Source organism: Acipenser ruthenus, chromosome 1, assembly GCF_902713425.1.
Source record: "Acipenser ruthenus chromosome 1, fAciRut3.2 maternal haplotype, whole genome shotgun sequence".
Taxonomy (NCBI): domain Eukaryota; kingdom Metazoa; phylum Chordata; class Actinopteri; order Acipenseriformes; family Acipenseridae; genus Acipenser; species Acipenser ruthenus.
In genome coordinates, this window is record NC_081189.1 from 70,348,352 (window position 1) to 70,370,112 (window position 21,761).

Here is a 21,761-nt window from a genome sequence, read left to right on the forward strand (position 1 = left end):
GAAACACAAAGTGCTGTATACTTGAAAGCATTCTGTATATGGTAAATACATAATTTGCAAAAGAAAATATCATAGAAGTGAATTTATAATTAATTTAACTGATATTGGTGGGTGACTGTGTCTTTAATCTTTGGTGGTTATACCATCCTTTTAATATGGAAACATGCGCTACCGCCATTTCTTAAACAATAACCAAAATGTATTAAATCTCAAAAATGCATTATGAACTAAATATCTAGCTATGACCAGTGGTAAGATGTTTTACTAAAACAGGAAAGCAGTGAACTAAACACAGGTCTAAACTAAACATTGCACATGTAAGTTTGCAGTAATTATGAAAAAAAGCTTTTCCAGATTGAATTTGAACAAATGATCATAAAACAAATCGCAAAATTAGGTAACATAATAAAGACAACTTTTTCTTTGGCACTTGCCAAAATCACCGAATGGCGATTTTTGTCATGTAAAGCTGCTGAAGGCATGAATCTTTTCACATCAACGGCACCAATGAATGTGACAAGCAGTCAGGCACTGTAGATATAAAAAAGTTTATGTATTTTTAAATTGATTTGCAAAAAAAAAAAAAAAATTAAGTACCAAAAAAAAAAAAGGGGGTTAAACAGTTGGAAATATTTACTAGACCAGGCCAACTGCCAAAATCTAGACATGTAAGGTACTTGTTATCATCATGAACAAACTACAGCCTGAGGTAACAATAAGAAGTTTGGCAGTAGAGATACTGAATTGAAGCATGCTTCTTTACACAAATATTCTACAGATTCAGCATTGCTGACCATCTGTTGGTTAGTCAGCTGGGCTCATGGCTTAAATAAGCAGTTCTACAAAGCAAGTGGTAGCCCGAGTTGAACTACTTCTGACTTATTAATACTATCTGCAAAAAGATCATGCATTTAAATATTAGTTTGTGCTCTACATGCCAATACGTCTCAATAACAGAGACATGCAGTCACACTTAGCCAACAGGCCTAACTGTAGTCTCATTAATATTTTCTGAACAAAGGAACACACAACCAGATTCATGAATGCAGTCCTTTAAATAGCAATGTAATGTTGCTGACCTACACATTGTGATAAGACAGCAAATTAGAGGGATTATGACAGTCTGATATCAGAACAGAGTAGATAGATGATGCACACAAAACTTTCAATTCATATACAGATGTATTAAGAAGAATTGCCACCTCTATAGCCTTAAAACAATTGAAATGCAATTTTAAAAAGTATTGCTTTTGGAAACCCACTAAATAAAGACTTATAATGTTTTTATATGGCAGTCTTAATAAAGGGGACTATCTGTAAATGTGAACCGCAAAAAAATGCTCTAACCTCAAGATTAATTAAATATAAGTTGAAATTAATAAAAGGGTGTATGTTTCTTTGCTACAATTTGGCTGCGGAACAGTGACATTGTATTGGCTAACCATTATTAACCTCCTCTCACACAGTAGCCAATAAAGGAGGAAAAAACAAACGGTCTTGCTTTCTATTTGAGTCATGATTGCTTAGGTTCACAAAAGGTCAATGCTTATGACAACTAGAGAAGCCCTGAGTTCACTGCTAGTGACTGGTGTAAAATGTGTCTCCTAACAAGCTCAAACTGCATGCCACTTAACAAGCAGAAAAATACAGGGGTAATCTGAGGGCTATAATGTGCAGTGGCCCCGTACAGCCATGTCAGAGGCCTGTAGCTCTGATCTGCAATCCTGTCTTGCCATGGGTCAGTGAAGCAGTGGTCTCCTGCACCCCTCTGGGCCATTTTGAGCAGCTACGGCCTTTCAGGACGCCGACGGCAATAACAAAGGTCACCAGATTGTGGGCAAGGTCAGGTCGGAATAGCCAAGGCAGAGACAGACCGGATCAGGTAGGAATTAAGCTATTATCACCTCCTTTACTCTGTTACAAACTGCATAAATCCTGTCCACTGTTAAAGTCTCTCGTTTTGCAGAACCTGACATACACTGGAAGACATATCAGTAAAATAATATATATATATATATATATATATATATATATATATATATATATATATATGCTGATGCACAATGAAAACACAACAGTCTATAAGTTTTACATCAATAGCTCATTGGGCACATACTGTTATTTACATTTTAAATAGTAAGCAGATAGGTTTGTTGATGGTTTGAGTAGTATTGTTCTTTGGGGTAACAAAAATACTGAGCTCAAGTCATATTATTTTATAAAAAACGGCAGGTGCTCAGTGTTTGGTATTTGTGTTGAGTTAAAATTGCCAAAATGAGTTGATTAATACCGCAAGAACAGTGAAAGATACGACCATGCCCTGCTTCAGTAATGAAGGTCGCCTGGTTGCTATCAGCATGATTTGAAGGCGGCCTGTCTGAGCGAAGTTACCCGGAGAATGAAATGTTCTGCTTCAACAATCAGCAGACTAGTCCAGAGAAACCAGGAAACCGGCTCTGTGAGGGACAGGCCATGTCCTGGAAGGCAGAGGGTCACCACACCGGCCCAGGACCGTCAGATCCGACTGATCCACTTGCGTAATCGTTTTCAGACTGCAGTGGCTACAGCACAAGAAATTCCAGGAAGATAAACCGCGCATCAGCAGAATGACTGTAGTTTGGAGGGCGTTCAGGGGTAACATGTTGACCACGAGAGAAGAAATCGCCATCTTCTGTGGGCCACAGAACATCTGAGGTGGCGGCATTGAGAGTGGTGGTGTGTTTTATTCACCACTGAATGTCATTTTGCCCTTGACAGACCTGATGGAAGACATGTGTGGAGATGTTGTGGTGAGTGTTATGCTGACTGTTGTGTTGCTCAAGCCAACTGGTGGGGCAGTGGAAGTGTGATGATGTGGGGAGGAATCTCCTTTAACACAAGAATGCCTTTGGTGCAGATTGAGGGCAACCGTACTGCTCAGCGATACATTGATGAAGTCCTTGAGGCAACAGTTTTTCCATTCCTGCAAGCCAATCCGGAAGTGTCGATTTTCCAGCAGGACAATGCAAGACCACACAGTGCTAGGATTACAATTGCAAGACTTCAAGAAAACAATGTCGAGGTCTTGCCGTGGCCAGCTTTTTCTCCTGACATGAGTCCAATAGAACATCTGCGGGACCAAATCGCCAGTGCCATCCACAGGAGACAACCGCGACCAGCCAACCTTCACCAGCTGGCTGCAGCTGCATAGGACTATCCAGAGGCTGATCTATGCGTCAACGCTGCCATGATTATGTTAATGCTCAGGGAGGTCATACTCAATACTAACTTTATAAATGTTTTCATTTTGACAGTGTGTCACGTTTCACACTGAAAACGTATGATTCTTTGATCTGTATTTTTGTTCATATTTTCTGTGATTTTGTTTCATAGCTATGTTTAAAATATTTGATTAAATCCATTAGACTTGAATGTTGCGTTTCTTTTGTGCATCTGTGTGTCTGTCTATATTAGAGGTCGGCAGAGGTAAAAAAAATCCCGAACCGGGTACCCGCCATCAAATACCCAGGTACCCGTATCTTTTTCAGGTAATGAAAAAAATAATCACATATATTAATGTTTTAAGTGCATGATACATATTTAAATACTATATAGTACACATACATTTAGTCCCTTCAGATCTGTAGACTTGTGTAATCTTTTTTCAGTACTGAAAACACCAAAATACTACTACTACTACTACTACTACTACTACTACTACTACTACTAACAATAACAAATACCTTCATTGCTCATTTCTTGTAAAAACGCCGACATATCTTAATTTTGTTCATCGTGGTTTTCTTTTGAAACTTCTCCATTCACATGAAAAGCATTTGTTATCTCCTCGTCTTGGTTTAACACGTTTTCAAACTGTCTGGCAACGCGCCACCGCATTGCAGGTATGGGATTTGTAGTTTTTAATGTGTGATTAACAGTGGGCAGTGGACACCAATAAACTACATTCCCAGAGTACATTACAATTGAGCTATGAAAGTTTCGATCTGTGTTTTTTTTTAATGTTTGATTTAAAGGCTTTGCCAAGTCCCCACCTGGCAAAGCCTTTAAATCAACTTAAAATGATGCCTAGACCCCCCCCAGTGAAGTTTTTTTGAAATGACCAAGGGGGGACCTGAGGGGGTCCCCAAGTGTGTAACATTTTTCTCAGTGCTGCCCCTGTAGGCTGGTGGTGGTAGTGCAGTGACTTACACACATGTGGTTCATACACTCCCCCTTTGATGTTAATGGCTGAAAGCCTGAGCCAGCTGGGAAACCAGCTCACTGAGTGCCTTAGTGTTGAACAACCTAAGGTAGACTCTTTTCATAATAAATGTAGTTTAATTATAATATTAATAATGTAAAATATGATGGAAGTATTTGTTTAATTTCTTTTATCCTCACATTAAGCAATGCAGCATCAATCATGTTGTTTCAGTAACAATAATGCCAGCAATACAATAAGTAAGACGAATTAATGCTGAATCTTTCACTTAGTAATATTCATTTAAAGTGGACTGCTTTTTAAATTTATGCTGCATTATTTAATCTATTATTACAACAATAATTAATATTATTGTTATCAATTAATAAAAATAGCAAAACAAGAACATCAATAAAACATGCAGTTGGTCTAAGTGTCCATTACTAATTAACTATAATATCCCCTTTTCTTACCTACAGTAGCACTATTGTGCTTCTGTTATATATTTGTGTTGCACAAACACACAGAGCAGTGTGTGAGCATCGTTCTGTACCATGCAAGTGGAGACTTGTGTCGCTCAATACCATCTAAGTAGGGACTACAATGTGGGGGGTATTTATATAAAGAATTATGAACCTGGTGAAGTTTTATATTGACAGAAAATTGAAAGCACCGTTAGCAGCCTAACTACTATTTTATACCAGTTACCTACAATGTACTGGCATAGTGTATTTATATTGCACAAACACACACAGCGCTGTCTGAGCGTCGTTTCGCACTATCCAAGTGGGGACTCCATAGTATCTCAGTATTAATAATTATTAATCTACTTATCAATTTTCATTCTTATCTGTTATTGACAACTCTAAATTCTAATTCTTTCCTCTAGATTACAGTATGCTTGTAAATGGTGATGAGATTTAAATATTTTTAAAAGGTAATTTGTGAATTTAAAAAAAAATAATAATCAGTTATATGGAAAAAACTGTTTCAGTTAAACTAATAGTAAACATAAGATTATTTTGCTGTAAGCTTTTAATTAACTTTGCTAATTATCATACTAAATATCAATATATAAATAGTATATCATTTAATATCTAAATTCTAATATTTACACAACATAGAATTTTAAAATACATTAATTTAATTATATGTCTCTATATACAAAACAATAATCAAAATGGAGAAAGAAATTCATATTTTGAAACCTGAAAGAAATACATTTAATATAAAAAAACAGCGTGAGCATCGTTCTGCACTATCCAAGTGGGGACTGGTGTTGCTCAGTACTATCTAAGTATCCATTCCACTCCACAGAGAATTATAAACCCAATAAAGTATAGCACTAATACTAAAAAAACAAAAAACACACACACACATATATATATATATATATATATATATATATATATATATATATATATATATATATATATATATATATATATACACACACATACATATACATATATATATAAATAGATATATATATATATATATATATACACACACACACACACACACACACACACACACACACACACACACATAGACATATACTGTGCTCGAAGTAAGCTTTTTATTTTAGGCACTAGCAGGCTCCTATTTTTTTCTTTATGGTCACATAAATAAAAACTATTGTTCAAAATGTGTGTGTTTGTGTGTGTATTAATATATATATATATATATATATATATATATATATATATATATATATATATATATATATAGTCTTTTTGTGTGTTTTGCATTCAAGTGGTACTCAAAATGTAAACCACATGTTTTAATATTTTATGAAACCAATCAGCAATGAACCAATACATAAATAACAGCCAAAATCAATTGTGGCAACAAAAACCTGCTGCATTACCATGAATATTTTAAAAGGGACTGACGCTTGTTAAATCCTCCTTTCAGCCTTTGAAGGGTTCAGGAGACTGTTGTGGTGAGAAGAAACGGTTTCACAACTGACTCCCAAAAACCTTCTTAGAAGGAATAATTCTGAAAAGGTTCAAGTAAAGGTTATACCCCAGTGAAGCAAAATCAGGATTAGTCTGATGCTTTGATCACAAACCCTGAGGCTTTCACGGTAGCATGACAAGTATTGGTTGTGACCACACATATGCTTCAGCTTTCTTTACTAAAGTGTGATACCTACTGACACATCGTATCTGCACTGCCAGCTCACGTGACTCCACCCTCAACATCAAAAAACAAAAGCCTGCAGGCACAGGCAACCCAATAGATATTTGGACAACGAATCAAAATAATACATCTATCAATTCATGGGGGGCTTCTAAAAGAAATGTGAGTGTGGGCTGGAAGCAGGAAGGTCAACAGAGATTTTTTTTTATAAAGAAAATAATTAATTGGTCCAATAGGTAAATCAGTGTTTGTCTTGTAATTTCTGGAAAAGAAAAATCATCCAAAAGTGAAATGACTATAATAATAATGTTTCAGTCATGAATGCATTCACAAACCCCAATAAAGACGTATAATATAACTAGGGTTGCTACTATTCGATTTTTATTTTTTTGCCAAATTGACCATTAATATCAATGTTTATTTTAGAAAGAATTTTCTGTTTTTTTTCTTTATTTTTCAATTCAAGCAGAGAATGGGTGAAAATCGACCTTTATGCTTTTTGAAAAAAAAAAAAAAAAAAAAATGTTATGCCATTCAGAAACGTCTCATTTAGCGAACCCTCTTTATCATATTCAACATGCAACAAAACCATGGTTACCAACATTCTAATTAAAATAACGTTTGATTAAAACAGAGCTATACCTTGTAAAGAAAGATCCTACAAAAATTTCCTACACAAAAAAAATGTTCTCAAATAAACTGTAGAAAACGCAGCATACACTTTTACAGTATAAATTTACAGGTAAAAATATGCACAGAACAAAACATTAGATAGCTGAACAGAACTAACTTGCACTTATTATTCGGAGTCTGAGCTCCCCCCTCTCCTGCTTCAACACAGCTGGAATCAGTCACTGGAAGGCAATGCAGACAGGCCTGCTTTGTGCACAATATTCATTAAGTGTTTTCCCCTTGCGTAAAAGCTTACCTACACCTTAACTCGTTAATTTCAAAGTAGCCACTTTGAAAGACAGGCGCTATAGCTGGTAAATGAAAGAGCACAATCAGTGCAGGTCTTGATGATTGACAGTAATTTAAACGAATGACAGCATTTTAGCGCTGCTTCAGTCAACGATGTCAGAACAGGGTGTAAGTGACAGTGACATTGAAACTACAGTACTAAGAGACCACTGAGACGACTGACAGCGACCCCTAGCCATTCAGAGCAGAACAGAGACAGGACAGACAGTAAATACAAAAACTACACAAACTAGAGATGATTTCTAAATGATTCTTTCTGGTAAGAAAAAAAATAACGAGTGGTTTTACCGACACTTATCGTATATAAATCTATTTGAAATCAGTTGAACTCATATTTTTGGGGAAATTCGACGTTTAACGAGCTTTACTGATTAAATTGGGCAGCAGTGTGGAGTAGTGGTTAGGGCTCTGGACTCCTGACCAGAGGGTCGTGAGTTCAATCCCCGGTGAGGGACACTGCTGCTGTACCCTTGAGCAAGGTACTTTACCTAGATTGCTCCAGTAAAAACCCAACTGTTTAAATGGGTAATTGTATGTAAAAATAATGTGATATCTGTATAATGTGAAATAATGTATAATGTGATATCTTGTAACAATTGTAAGTCGCCCTGGATAAGGGCGTCTGCTAAGAAATAAATAAATAATAATAATAATAATAATAATAATAATAATATCAAAAAGTAGCAAGCCTAAATATAACTTACATAACAGGAGCTGTATCTTATCTTTGCAGAACACTTACAAATATACAGCAAATGTTTTTTTTTATATAAAAGATAATTTCAGGATGCCTAGACCAATATAAAATGCTTATAAAATATAGAAAAGATATTTGAAAAGATATTTATACAGTAAATTCTTGCTAAGCGGCCTATGATACTTAACCACACTATCTTCATAAAATGTATGTTGTTAGCAGCTTTAGAAACTTGAAATACAATAAACCACTAAGCCGACTTTCTACCGTATAATTTTAATACATAGATATATGTTACCTTCACATCGGAGGTGTCTCTCTGGCAGTTGCGCCACGCTCTCGACACTGAAGAGAAAGTCCTGTCTGCATGGGCAAACTTCCCCCCTTGCAAGTTCAGGAAAAATGTGGTGAAAGGCTCCTGGAAATAAAATGTAGAGAATGAAGCAAGGAAATCAAATGTCTGCTGTGAGAAAATACTCCAATCCTGTACTTTGCTGAGAAAACAATACAATTATTTGGCAAATACTAGAGATTCACTGCACAGACACACAGTCCCTTTGGGATATTTGTATAATGTTATTCAAGAGACAAGTTAGTCTTGTGCAAGTAATCTCTATACTTAAACATAGATAAAGTGAAAGGTTTTTCACTTGACGTATTTCAGACTTTCAAAGTAACTTACTTTCTTTTAACTGTATGCTATTATACCCTTGGTTGATTTTATCAGACATTTTCAGCGACCTTTTGATTACCATGTATGTATGTATGTATGTAAGGATGTATTATGACTGTCAATTAATCGCAGTTAACTACTGCGATTAACGCGTACATGTTTTTAGAGATTAATTATTTTAACGCACGTTAATCGCATGGCTGTGTCTTGAGCCTTTCGGCACACCGTACTTCAATCCTGGCCGCGCCAACATTGTATTGAGTGTCTGAGTGCAGTTATTGTTTAAATAGAAAGTTAGTCACTGAACAGCTTAATGGAGCAAAGCACTAAAAATTTTCACTGGACAGAAAGACGCTTACTTGTCTCCTGTCAAAGTGAGTTCCAGTATCTAATAAGAATACATCTAGTCTGCTGCGTGCTGAACACGCCTTCATCTCTCAAAATACACTAGCAGCTCTTCTGAACAGAAATGCAGGATCGCTGCAAGCCCATATCAAGATAAGTATGATATATATATATATATATATATATATATATATATATATATATATATATATATATATATATATATATATATATATGGATATGATGACAATTTTTTTTTTTGTATGTTCTCTTCAGAATTAACAGTTCATTTCATACCCGTCGGGTTTTAAATTACCCGACAACACCCAGGTCTATTTTTACCCCCTGGGTATTGATTTATTAATTTTAGAATTTAAAGAAAATGTAGAAAATATGACAATACCAGTTGTAAGCGCGGGTCTCTGGCCTGTGTAATAAAGACAACGTTAAAACAAGCTTTGCATGATTAAGCCTTTTCTTAACTGACAGGATATCAATGTTTTACAGAAAACAAAAACACACAGTGAGTGGCAAGTACACCTCAATAATAATAACTGCGGTGACTATTCTTCTCAGGAACTAAATCGGAAAGAAAACATCATACATCCTGTTGGTTTATGTCAGTGATAACTCTGTGATCCATTAATAATAACCGTGTGGCTTCCAATACAGAATGCTTTATCTACAGTTATTGCGCAAAACGATAAAATATTTAAAAATAAATAAGCAAATAAATAAAATAAAAATAAAATAATGTGGCGCACATTAAGGAAGTGTGCTTCCTCCGTTGAATGAAATATTTCCTTGGCAGAATTTGCAAATTCAGTTTTCTTGGGAAGCGGTGAAGCAATTGGTCTGAAACTTGGCATACGTCATCAACAACCAAACCCGCTTCAAGTTTGCAAAGCAGTAGTTGCTGCGATAAATTTTAATATCAAAATGACTGCCACCAAATTCACAGAAAAGCGCCCCCAAACATCAAACTGCTTCTGTTTGAAAACCATTTAACCAACTAACTCTGAACTTGGTAGGCATCATCCTGGGGACAATGGAATTCAAATAGAGCAAAATGGTATTCTTTTGTAAAACAAGATGGCCGCCAGACGTACATTTTCTTTTTATATTTAAAACCGCTTCAGTGGAAAACTTTTTTTTTTTTTTTTATTAACTCCAAAGTTGACAAGCACCATCCCTGTGTCAATACAATTGACTTTCAAAAATGGTGTTTGTGTGTAAATCAATATGGCCGCATGACGCATTTCTTTAAAAACCGTTCAAAATCTTCAGTCAAATGTAAAACTAGCTTCTAATTCTTTGATAGGGTCATGGTTACTATGGAACACATAGAAGAAACTGTATGCACTCTATCCAGATAGATAGATAGATAGATAGATAGACAGAGAGATAGATAGATAGACAGACACACATTTTTGATCGGTTCATTTATGGTCATTCGTTGATTAATTGGTAGATTAATCTGTGCACATTATTAACTATATTATAGCTGCATAGTAATACTAAAAAATCAATATAATGTATAAAAAATTAAAATAAGCCCAATGGGAATTTGGTCTGTAAAAGCATTATTATTATTGTTTTAGTAAATGTAACACATTTTCATAGAACAACCGTTATTTAGGCCCACTGTCAGTCACATACCTGAAAACACAAGACAGCTGAGCTGCGTTTCCCACATCGGTTGTTTAATCTACCATTACAGCTACGTACTTGGCTTTCTTCCTGTACTTCTGCATCTAGCAGAATCTGAGGCAGCGAAGAGATTCAGCCGTTCTGAATCTTGTTAGAGGTACCAGAGAATACTGTGGCTATTGACAAGTGATTGCTAAACATGCTGTCGTAGTCAGAAATTAGAGAAAGTAATTCCACATAATTACCTCTATTTGAGGAACTGGTGCCTTCATCATGCCCTGTGAATGCCAGTTCTTGTTTGCCAAGGTAAACAGAATCAATCAAGCGTTTAAGAATCTTTTTCTTACTTGCTCATTGTGATGTATTGCATCCCTACCCTTCAGCTCATTGAGTTGAACATTAATGACACCCTGGGATCCTTCAAGAAGCTGCTTGATGAGATTCTGGGATCAATAAGCTACTAACAACCAAACGAGCAAGATGGGCTGAATGGCCTCCTCTCATTTGTAAACTTTCTTATGTTCTTCTTTCTTAATCCACGTTTGTCCAAAGTTTTGAGTGTTACAGTGGCTCGCAAGTGCCTTTGGGAACGTTCATGTTTTTGTGATGACTTCGATAGACATCCTAGATTGCTGTAGCCAGTGCTGTTCCATATCGTCTTTTCTGTACTGAAGTATATATTTTTTTATTTTTTGATAATTTCAGTTTTTGAAGCAGTGAGTATATCCCTTCCCTTCCTGTGTCAGTTCAGGTATTTGTGGTGTATACCTCCATTTTTTTCAGAGAAAGTTCTTGAAAATTGATTCGTAACCAAATCAACTACAATGTCTTTAATTTGTAAAAAAACAATTCAAATATTACTTTGAAGTTCTCAATATAATTCTCAATAATGGTCTTTATAATAAGCAATATCGTGCAAAATTCAGCTATTCTTACACCCTACCCTAGCATATTTATGTTCCGCCTCTGGTCACTTATGATTGGACATATGTATAACATGGGGCAGATCTTTGACTCTTCCATTGGTTAAACCTACTAAAGACCTTCAACTGTTTATGTCCCGCCTCTGCTCACTTAAAGAGGAGTTCTACAGGTGCTGTCTCAAGAGGTGAGTCTTGAGGAGGCACCGGAAGGTGGTCAGGGACTGGGCAGTCCTGACATCTGTAGGAAGGTCATTCCACCACTGCGGGGCGAGGGTTGAGAAGGAGCGGGCTCTGGAGGCAGAGGAGCGTAGAGGAGGTACAGCCAGTCTTCTAGTGCAGGAGGAGCGGAGAGGTCGAGTGGGGGTGTAGGGAGAGATGAGGGTCTGGATGATGCGCGTCATACTGAATGTTCCAGTCAATACACACACATGGCTGTACCAATTTGTTTTTCAACAGCGATAGAGACCCTGAGGCTCAGGATGAATGATAAGAAAACTGAATTTAATTTATTTTAAGGTACACATAATGCATACAGTTACTTTTTAAAACCAGTTGTGAAGCTTTGAGTGTGCTGAAAGTAAGCCAAATACAAACTAGTTTTCTGATATTAACAGGGTTGCCTTTTAGTGTATTTGTATGTGTTTTTTTTTTGTATTAACAGTATTTCGTGCATTTGAATCTTGCAATGAATATTTGTATTTTGCTCCTTTGCCAGCGTTCTTATTTATCAATGTACAAATTATAAAAACAAATTAGTCACTTTTGCTTTGATTTTGTAATAAAACTGGTACTTGGTATTGATTTTATTGTTGATATTTAAACAGTTTGAAGCATTTTTGAGTATGTTGTGGGCCAACAGTATGAACTTATTTTTTGTATTAACACAGTATTTCATGCAGTTGTTTTGCAATGAAGATTCGTTGCTGGTTAATTTTTCATCGTTTGTCCATGCTTCCCAATGTACACATTTTGAGGGTGAACAATAAATATAATATGTGCTAATAAAGATGATACTTATTGCTTTTATTAATTTTAAAACCATGTTTGGTTTTTATTGTGCTGCAAGCCTACCTTAATACACGCTTGTGTTCCGATATTTACAGGGCTGTCTTTAGTGGATTTTACTGTTTTTATTATTATTATTATTATTATTATTATTATTATTATTATTATTATTATTATTATACAAACTGTTATTACCCACTGACACAACCTTTAATGAGGTTGCTGGATGCTGTAATTTACTTAATCATGATTGCATCTGAAGTATTTGCAGATGTTAGTGATCCCTGATGACACCATACTGATTTATTATCATATGCTTAGACCTCATATCTGTAGAAACTCGTTTTCATTTCACTGGACCTGGTGCCTGTCAGCAAGGCAACAAGAACCCCCACCCATACTTTTAGTGCTTAATTATAAATCATTAAGTTCCAATCAGCTAGTCAAAGTGCCAGATTTACAAACATTCCATTATAAGTTTTGCACTGAGCACACACACAAAAAAAATCAATTGACAATTACAATATTGTATATGCAGTTGATTCTTTTTAGTGGCTTTCTCCATACATATTAACTTGTAACACTTGTACGTATCATACACATTTGAGGGGTCATACGCAAAAAACACTATCATAAAATAAGACATATCCCCTCAACCCAACACCGCACAACCAGCATGACAGTAAACATAGCCACAATGAAACGTACCTTTGTATACCGGTAAGTTAGTGATCAGCAGATGTGTCAGCCGCACGAAGAGCACAGCGTGTGGCTTTCACTAACTCTACTGTGCAGAATATATAGATTTTTTTCTATGTGTAAATATCGGGACTTTCTTCCTATGCATCGGGACGCGGGACATTTGCTAGGAAAATCGTGACTGTCCCGACCATATAGGGACTGTTGGCATGTATGTTATAATTATTCATTAGGCACGCTTTAAAATAATGAGTCAATAATTTAACACAGCAGTATAATATTTGGGCCTTCATCACCCACACCTCTTAGATAGTAAGTAGCGGGGTTCGGAAAAAATACAGTGTTAAACATCCCCACGTTTTCATACAACTATTTAAATAAGGTACCTGTAATTTCTCTTTTTATCCTGACAACTTTTTACACTTATAACTTTAAAGTGTTTCAAAGCTCTTTTCAAAATGGCCGATCTGGTGCACTGGAGTTTGAGATCTGTCCTCTAAATCACTGCAGGAAGAGTGATTTAAAATAAGTAAAACAACAACAAGTCCTCTGGCTTTTCTGTTCCGTACCACTCCATTGATCATTATTGCTGTGTGACCTGACAATGTGGGCAAAAATCCTTACACTATCAGTGCACTGGAGCGTCCATTTTGAAAAGAGCTTTGAAACAGACTTTAAAGTTATAAGTGTAAACAGTTGTCAGGATGTTGAACAAAAGTTATTGTATTTCTTGCTCTTATTGTATTACTCGTATTGTAACACTTGAAGGGCGTCTGCTAAGAAATAAATAATAATAATGTTAAGAATGAAAATAAAAATTAAGCAACACCTGGGGACATGTAACACTATATATTTAGGAACCCCGCTACTTACTCTTTAATACATATTACACAGAATAGAATATAAAAAGCAAAAAATACAAAAATGGAACCAAATCTGTAGAATACTTACTATTCTCAGCAGCCACATGAGTGAAAAACTTGAAGTTGAATAATGGGTGCCATAGTGAAACTTTGGGACTTGGTCATCCTCCCAGGATTCAAAGCGATCAGAGAAAAAGGCTGCTCTCTTTGGATTGAGAGCTCCTATGGGCTAAAAAAAAAAAAAAAAAAAAAAAAATTAAAACTAAAAATCACATTTACATCTTATCATTGCTGTACTAATTTAACACTTTTCTTAATAGCTATGCAGGCACAGAAACTAAGAAATATGAATGGTTCTTCAATTGTCGGTGTAATAAACGTGTAGGACATGAACTAATTATTTAATTAAGAATAAAACAATGTATGTCCTGATTTATGCATAAAAAAGTAAGAAAAAAGAATAACGAAAAGGAAGTCAATACTAGTTTTTTAGCACATTTTTCACTAATGTATCACAACATTTGAAATTCAAAATGCATTTATAAAAAACAATACAAAGCTTCTATCATCGTCTGGTTTGACAAAAACCCTATTAGAAAGAGCAGTTCACCAAACAGATTAATATATACAGTGCTGTGAAAAAGTATTTGCCCCCTGTTTGATTTTCTGCATTTTTGCACATTTTTCACATTGTATTTGGTCAGATATTTTTGTGGGTTGTAGTAGTATATAGACGGGGACTGACAGAAAAAATGACACCAAAGTTTGGTGCTTTTTTCATTTGTTTGGACCAGGCCTGCCCAATATAAATTGGACTAACTTTGGCCCTTACCATCAGAGTGAAGTTGTCAGCACACAGGTTCTAGAGGCACATCATACCACGAACAAAAGACCTCCGGAAAAATGTTGTTGATGCCTATCAGTCTAGAAAGGGTTACAAAGCCACTTTTAAGACTCTGGGACTCCACCGAACCACAGTCAGAGCCATATTGTCCAAATGGAGAAAGTTTGGGACAGAGGTGAATCTTCCCAGGAGTGGCCGTCCTGCCAAAATCTCTCCAAGAGCAAGGCGTAAAATCGTCCAGGAAGTCACAAAGAACAACATCCAGGGATCTGCAGGCCTCTCTCGCCTCGGCTAAGGTCAGTGTTCATGACTCCACCATCAGAAAGACACTGGGCAAAAATGGGATTCATGGCAGATTAGCAAGGCGGAAACCATTGCTCACTAAGAAAAACATGAATGCTCGTCTCAAGTTTGCCAAAAAGCACCTGGATGATCCTCAAGAGTTCTGGAACAATGTTCTATGGACAGATGAGTCAAAAGTGGAACTTTTTGGCCAACATGGGCCCCGTTATGTCTGGCGAAAACCAAACACTGAATTCCACAGTAAGAACCTCATACCAACGGTCAAGCATGGTGGTGGTAGTGTCATGGTTTGGGGATGCTTTGCTGTATCAGGACCTGGACGTCTTGCCATCATTGAAGGAACCATGAATTCTGCTCTGTATCAGAGAATTCTACAGGAGAATGTCAGGCCATCCGTCCGTGAGCTGGAGCTGAAGTGCAGCTGGGTCATGCAGCAAGACAATGATCCGAAACACACAAGCAAGTCTACATCAGAATGGTTGAAGAACAAGAAATTTAAAAGTTTTGGAATGGCCTAGTCAAAGTCCAGACCTAAACCCCATTGAGATGTTGTGGCAGGACCTGAAACGAGCAGTTCATGCTCGAAAACCCACAAATGTCACCGAGTTGAAGCAGTTCTGCATGGAGGAGTGGGCCAAAATTCCTCCATGGTGCTGTGAGAGACTAATCAATAACTACAGGATGCGTTTGGTTGCAGTTATTGCTGCTAAAGGTGGCGTAACCTGTTAGAGTCTAAGGGGGCGATTACTTTTTCACACGGGGGAATTGGGTGTTGCATAACTTTCTTTAATAAATAAATGAAATATGTATCAAATTTTTGTGTTATTTGTTCACTCAGGGTCCCTTTTATCTAATATTAGGTTTTGGTTGAAGATCTGATAACATTCAGTGTCAAAAATATGCAAAAATGCAGAAAATTAGACAGGGGGCAAATACTTTTTCACAGCACTGTACATGTGCAAACAGAACATATTTAGCACGTGAATTGTGTATTTCACTAAAATAAATAATATATCAAGTGACTAGCCACTTTGAAGAGCCAATGTATGCTGTTATTTAATTTTTTGAATTTGTGGGAACAAATGTTTTGTGGAAAAAAAAAAAAAAAATGGAATGGTTGATTTTTCACCTGCAGGACATAAAAAGGCAAAATATGTAACAAATACCCCCTCTCCCCCTGATGATGACACAAAACCAAATAAATTACATTAGCCTTGAATTAAATCCCAAATCAAATCCTCATGGATTTACACCATTATTTAGTTACTCATTTTAAGAAATCATTTTGATCCAGTTCAGTTTTTTATTACTCCCAATGTCTTGCCTCCAGATCAATCGTAATGAAATAATGCCCTTTTGAATATAGAGCCCTAGCCAATTTAAAATCGATTTCATTGCTTTCATACAATAGCACTGTCACTGGGAAATCCATCCAGAACGCATCTGCAATATTGATTGCTGCAGCAATTGTAACAGTTGGGTGCACAGCAGGGAAAATTACTCGACATCCTTTATTTCTTTGCTCTTTCTGTATTTACTGTAGAAGCAGATCAGCCAGGACCCATCAAAGAGGCAGAGACTGTGTAGCCCTGCAGTGAGACTGTACTGCTGACAGTGATACACTATTGGCTTACTCAGTGAAGTTACAGCGGGAATACACACACTGCATTATACATTACACGATTGTGCTGATTTATTGCAGTAATAACATCTACCTCATTAAAAAACTCTGCTTTGCCGTGGCTCGAGTGCTACACATTGTTTACTGCTATAAATTAATGGCACAGAGCAGTACGTTGTGGAAACCTTCTCACAATAGATCTGCTGTGACAGTGCTGTATATCACTGCATCCCCAGAAGGCTTATGATAAAGTGAAGACAATGTATTGGGCTAATATGTTCTACCAGGGCTGGCCAATATTTCCCTGACAACTGGTCTAATAAATGAGGTGCTTAAATGTTTCTAATTAGCTGTACAGCAGTTACAGGGCACATTTGTTAAGGTATTCTTCTACGAATGTAGCAACGCCACCCTACCCCCAACCCCCCCTCCCCAACTGACACACATAGCATGTATATATTACAGTACTTTCTCTTATTTATTAAATTATGAACCTAAGCAATGCAGAACATAGACAATTCAGAATTGCTGTGCATTTGAATAAAAATTCAAATACTGAATATTGTTACAATAAGGCACTAAATAGGACTCTCTGATAATACTAGAAAAGGTTCATTTTTACTTGAAATTAACCTGTAGTGAATGACACATACCCTCAGGTAACTTATCTGTTTTATGCAATGTCATACAATATGATCAACAGCAAATAATCCTGAGTGTTTGAAACCGATACTTGTTAAGACAAGTACGTTATTCCTGTACAAAACAACGCCTGTAGCTTTAAAATACATAATGCACAAAATTGTACTGCAACATACAGAGATATAAGGCAGTCTTGATCTGGTTCTAGTCAACAGATTCTGACAAACTAAAGCTAGCTCTTAATTGGTGGGATACCCATTATGATACTAAAATATTTCTCATACAGCAGCATCACGACTTGGAGATTATGCAAGCTTTTTAAAATGCGAGTTACAAAATAAAATCTTTATACAATAAATGCATGATCTATGAAGATCATGATTCTTTAAAACAGCAAGATCATTTTTAAACAGTAAAAATGCATTACCAGTAACTGACTTTTTATGGCATTAATTAACTGAATCAGTAAAAGCTTATTATACTGTACCTTTTGTACATTCAAAAATGCTTACACTGCCATCATATAAATGCACATACTGGTCTAGACCATATTGTTATTACCTATATACTCTACTAAATGTATACAAATACTTTAGATCTTGAAAATATATATTTTATTAGGTGAGATAAAATAACACACCAAAACTATAAATTATGTATAGTAAGGTTGTCTTTTTGCAAAGAGTTAATGTACTGTGCTATTGCCACGATACTCCTCCACACATCCAAAAAATGACTACTGTACTGTCTGTATCAGTGCTTCACAGCTTAAATCAAAGTCAATTCTAGCCTATAACAAATTTTCCTGTCATTCTTTTTCCAGGCAAATACACTTTGTGCTTCCTCGGGTCTCCTGCTCATGGATCTCCTGGTTTAAAATAACACAGAATGGATAAAGCAGAGAATGGAAGAGAGGCACATCCTCTGACTAAACCCTTTTAATTTTATGTGAGGCTAGCCAGCAGTCAGCCCAAGAGTTAAGACAACGTGATCTTCCACTGCAACCGATGTCACACAAAGGTTAAAGTTTATGATAAGAGAACCCAAGAGGGCATAATCATTCCATCTAAAAACATAAATTCTACAACAAAACTATATTCTTTAATGACAGTATGTCACACTATTTTCCTAGCAGCTTCAGCCCCAGATGACATTGGTCCCATATGACCTGTTTCTATCACAATGCTAAAAGACAGGAGCACTGATGCTAAGAAAGGAAGAAAAAAAACCCCACAAATTACATTTGAAGTCCTAAGAATGCACAGTTCAGTGATTGTGCACTGATATTATTCAACAAAATGAATATAGTAAGTGTAATAAAAGATTGCTGAGATTTGCTAGGAAGGAAAACAAATAAATAAAAAAATAAAATAAAGAAGCGGGTATCCAAAAGACTGCCCTCCCTCCCATTTGACTCCCCAGGGTGTGAAAGCTTGACTGAGCACAGCATTGGGCTGTCAGAACTCGGGGGAAAGGGTAAAGTAGCTATTGCCATCATGTTTCAACCTGGGAGGCAATACGAAGCACAAATAAACAGACAGCACAAGGCAAGGCAAGTGAGGTATCAGAGGCAGGGCGTGAAGCCTTTTCTCCAGGCCACAAGCAGATTGTACAGAATAAAGAAATACATATCAGCCATGAAAGGGAACTGCCCCTGTGCATTTGCAGCTTGTCTGCCTCTTGAAAGCAAATATACTCTGTACCTCCAGACCTGTTTAAAAGGCATCACTCGGCTACAAATCACTCTGCTTGAACGACAGGTGTGATTTGGTTTGTAAAAAGGAGCATTTTGAGTGTTTTCTAATGGCTAATAATATGGTGGTGCTTTGGAAATGGCTGATGTTCAATAAGCACAGCAGGTAGTGGGGCCACATCAGACGGGATGTACCCATTTAACACAGAGGGGGGTGGGATTGGGGAATTTGAGGGCAGGTTCAGGCTCTGCCTCTTCAATTTATCCTTTTTATTTAACTATTTATATGAAGAAATCTTAAAAACAAATTGCAAAGGCATGAAACGCCTGTAACAGGACCATTAAAAAAGTGTTCCACAGTAACAATTAAACTCATAGTTAATGAGAAACATACTTTGTGTAGAATGACTGTAGAATGTATTGCCAAGATGGAATACAAGAAAAAAATAATGAGTACTTAGTCTGAATCTCATAGTTTTGTGGGGGAGGTGGTGGGGGGGGGGGGAATAAAGCTTTGCCCTAAATCAAAAGCTCAGTAAATATGGCCTATTACTGTAAACCCCATGCTGTCTGTATAGCTTGGATAGGACTTTTCATCTTGCAGGTATTTCTAAACAATTACATTCTGCAATTTTATTTTATCTTTCAAAGGGCACTTAATTTCACAGTTTTGTGATTTACTCAGCTTTCCTGTCTAGGGCAGATGTCCACTAGTATTGTCTTGCCTTAAAAACAAACCCACGTCCTCCCACAACAGGGTCCATTACACAGACTTGATGCATGGTTATTGCTCGTTTCCCCTTTGGATGGTTTTAAATAATTTAAGCCGAGCTATCAAAATAAAATGCACTCACTCTTCCTAATACAGTGCTCATCTTCTCAACCACAATTCAGATAGGGTGAAAAACATCATAGGTTTACCCTTTCAAAAGTAATATGGTTTGATCATAATTGACATGGTATAAAGCACATTTACATTGTCTGAAGCCTTAACCCTATGCAAAGCCTATAAAATATTAAGTTTCTCTGACAGGTTGGCTACAGTAGTTGACTGGTATTATTCACTTTATTTTCTGTGATCTACTCCCGCGACTGGAAAAGTGTTCCCCTTAACACCTTCACACACAGCTTGTGTCTACATTTCAGAGTTAAAACCAAATTTAGACTGAGCAATATTCCTCTTTTGTTCTTGGGGTCAGGCACTCTCAATAATAAATTAGTTAGTATCAACATATCTATAACTTAGATCACCATTCTTCTGCACAGTTGTATTTTTGCTACTGGTATTTTCAAGTGTTTTTGCATCATTATAATCTTAATTTTCCTTAAGAAGTTCATTTTATTTTCCTAATTTTCCTTAAATGTGATCCATTTGGGATATTGCTTGTTGTTTACAGTATATGCTTGTGACCAATGGTTGTGAGCTTGTTTTTAGCCAATGAATAGGCAACAAATGTAGTGAGTGGAGTTAAAATAAAAAAATGCAGGAATTTGAAAACACATTGTTGGCGGTTTGAAGTAGTCTTTTTGTTATTTATCAATAATAGATTCTTTAGTAGATTCTTTTCTTGGCCTCAGCTGACAGGACCCAGTTCCAAGCTACAGGTATAGTGCGCCTGAGCAGTGGAAACACTAGCTGTGAGCAGGCAGGCAGTTAGTTTGTTGATCAGTATCAGCAGAAACACTGTCTGGTGATTAAAGAGGCGGCTCTCTAAATAATTATCAATTGCAATTATACCAAGACTAATCGGTGCTTTTAAGTGATTAACTGGGATGAAATAAACCTAGAATTAAAATGCTACTGTCCTTGCTATACAGATAAGTCACTTTTCACAGAGAAAGATTAGAAGTTATTTTTGTCAATTAACAAGCTAGACCATAATTAAAAATAAAAGCAGGAAATGTATTTGTCAAACCACTGCACACACATATGGAAGGTCATTTCGGTCTACGTTAATGTAAAGGTTAAATATTTGTACAATATCAAAAGGTTTATCAGATTAAACCAGAATACGATCTAAAATATCTATTGTAGGCTAGGAGCATCCACCCTTGCCCCTCAGTGATGGAACAACCTGCCCACAGATATCAGGACTGCTCAGTCCCTGACCACCTTCTGGCGCCTCCTCAAGACACACCTGTTCAGACAGCATCTGTAAACATCACAACTCTAGACCATATTGGACTCTATGGCACCCAATTGTACCAGTACTTGCATTCGCTTGTACTTGCACTGAACTGCTCCATACCTTGCTGCACTCAACTGCTGCTCCTACCTATAACTACTTACTGTATCTTGCATTTGATTTTACTCTTTTTTGTAATTGCCCTTACTTGAAATCATTCTGATCCATTTATCATACTACGTGTTCGTACTGGACTTTACTCATATAAGCAAATATTTACTGTAAGTTTTAGGGGGTATACAAGGACTTTTTTTATTGTATTGTGTTACATGTTCCCATGTTTTGATACAACTGTTTAAGTAAGGTGCGTG

At 36.4% G+C, this 21,761-nt stretch overlaps 1 protein-coding gene across 5 annotated transcripts in view; it reads right to left on the reverse strand.

The window, feature by feature from the left end:
* LOC117420647 (lipopolysaccharide-responsive and beige-like anchor protein) overlaps positions 1-21,761 on the reverse strand; it is a 311,185-nt gene that overhangs the window by 50,712 nt on the left and 238,712 nt on the right. For all 5 annotated transcript variants that reach the window (XM_034034155.3, XM_059028772.1, XM_034034157.3 and 2 more), the window contains 2 exons: positions 14,250-14,390; positions 8,302-8,421 (listed from right to left, as the gene is read on the reverse strand). In XM_034034155.3, coding sequence (XP_033890046.3) covers positions 8,302-8,421; positions 14,250-14,390 — 261 coding nt within the window. The remainder of the gene's footprint in view (positions 1-8,301; positions 8,422-14,249; positions 14,391-21,761) is intronic.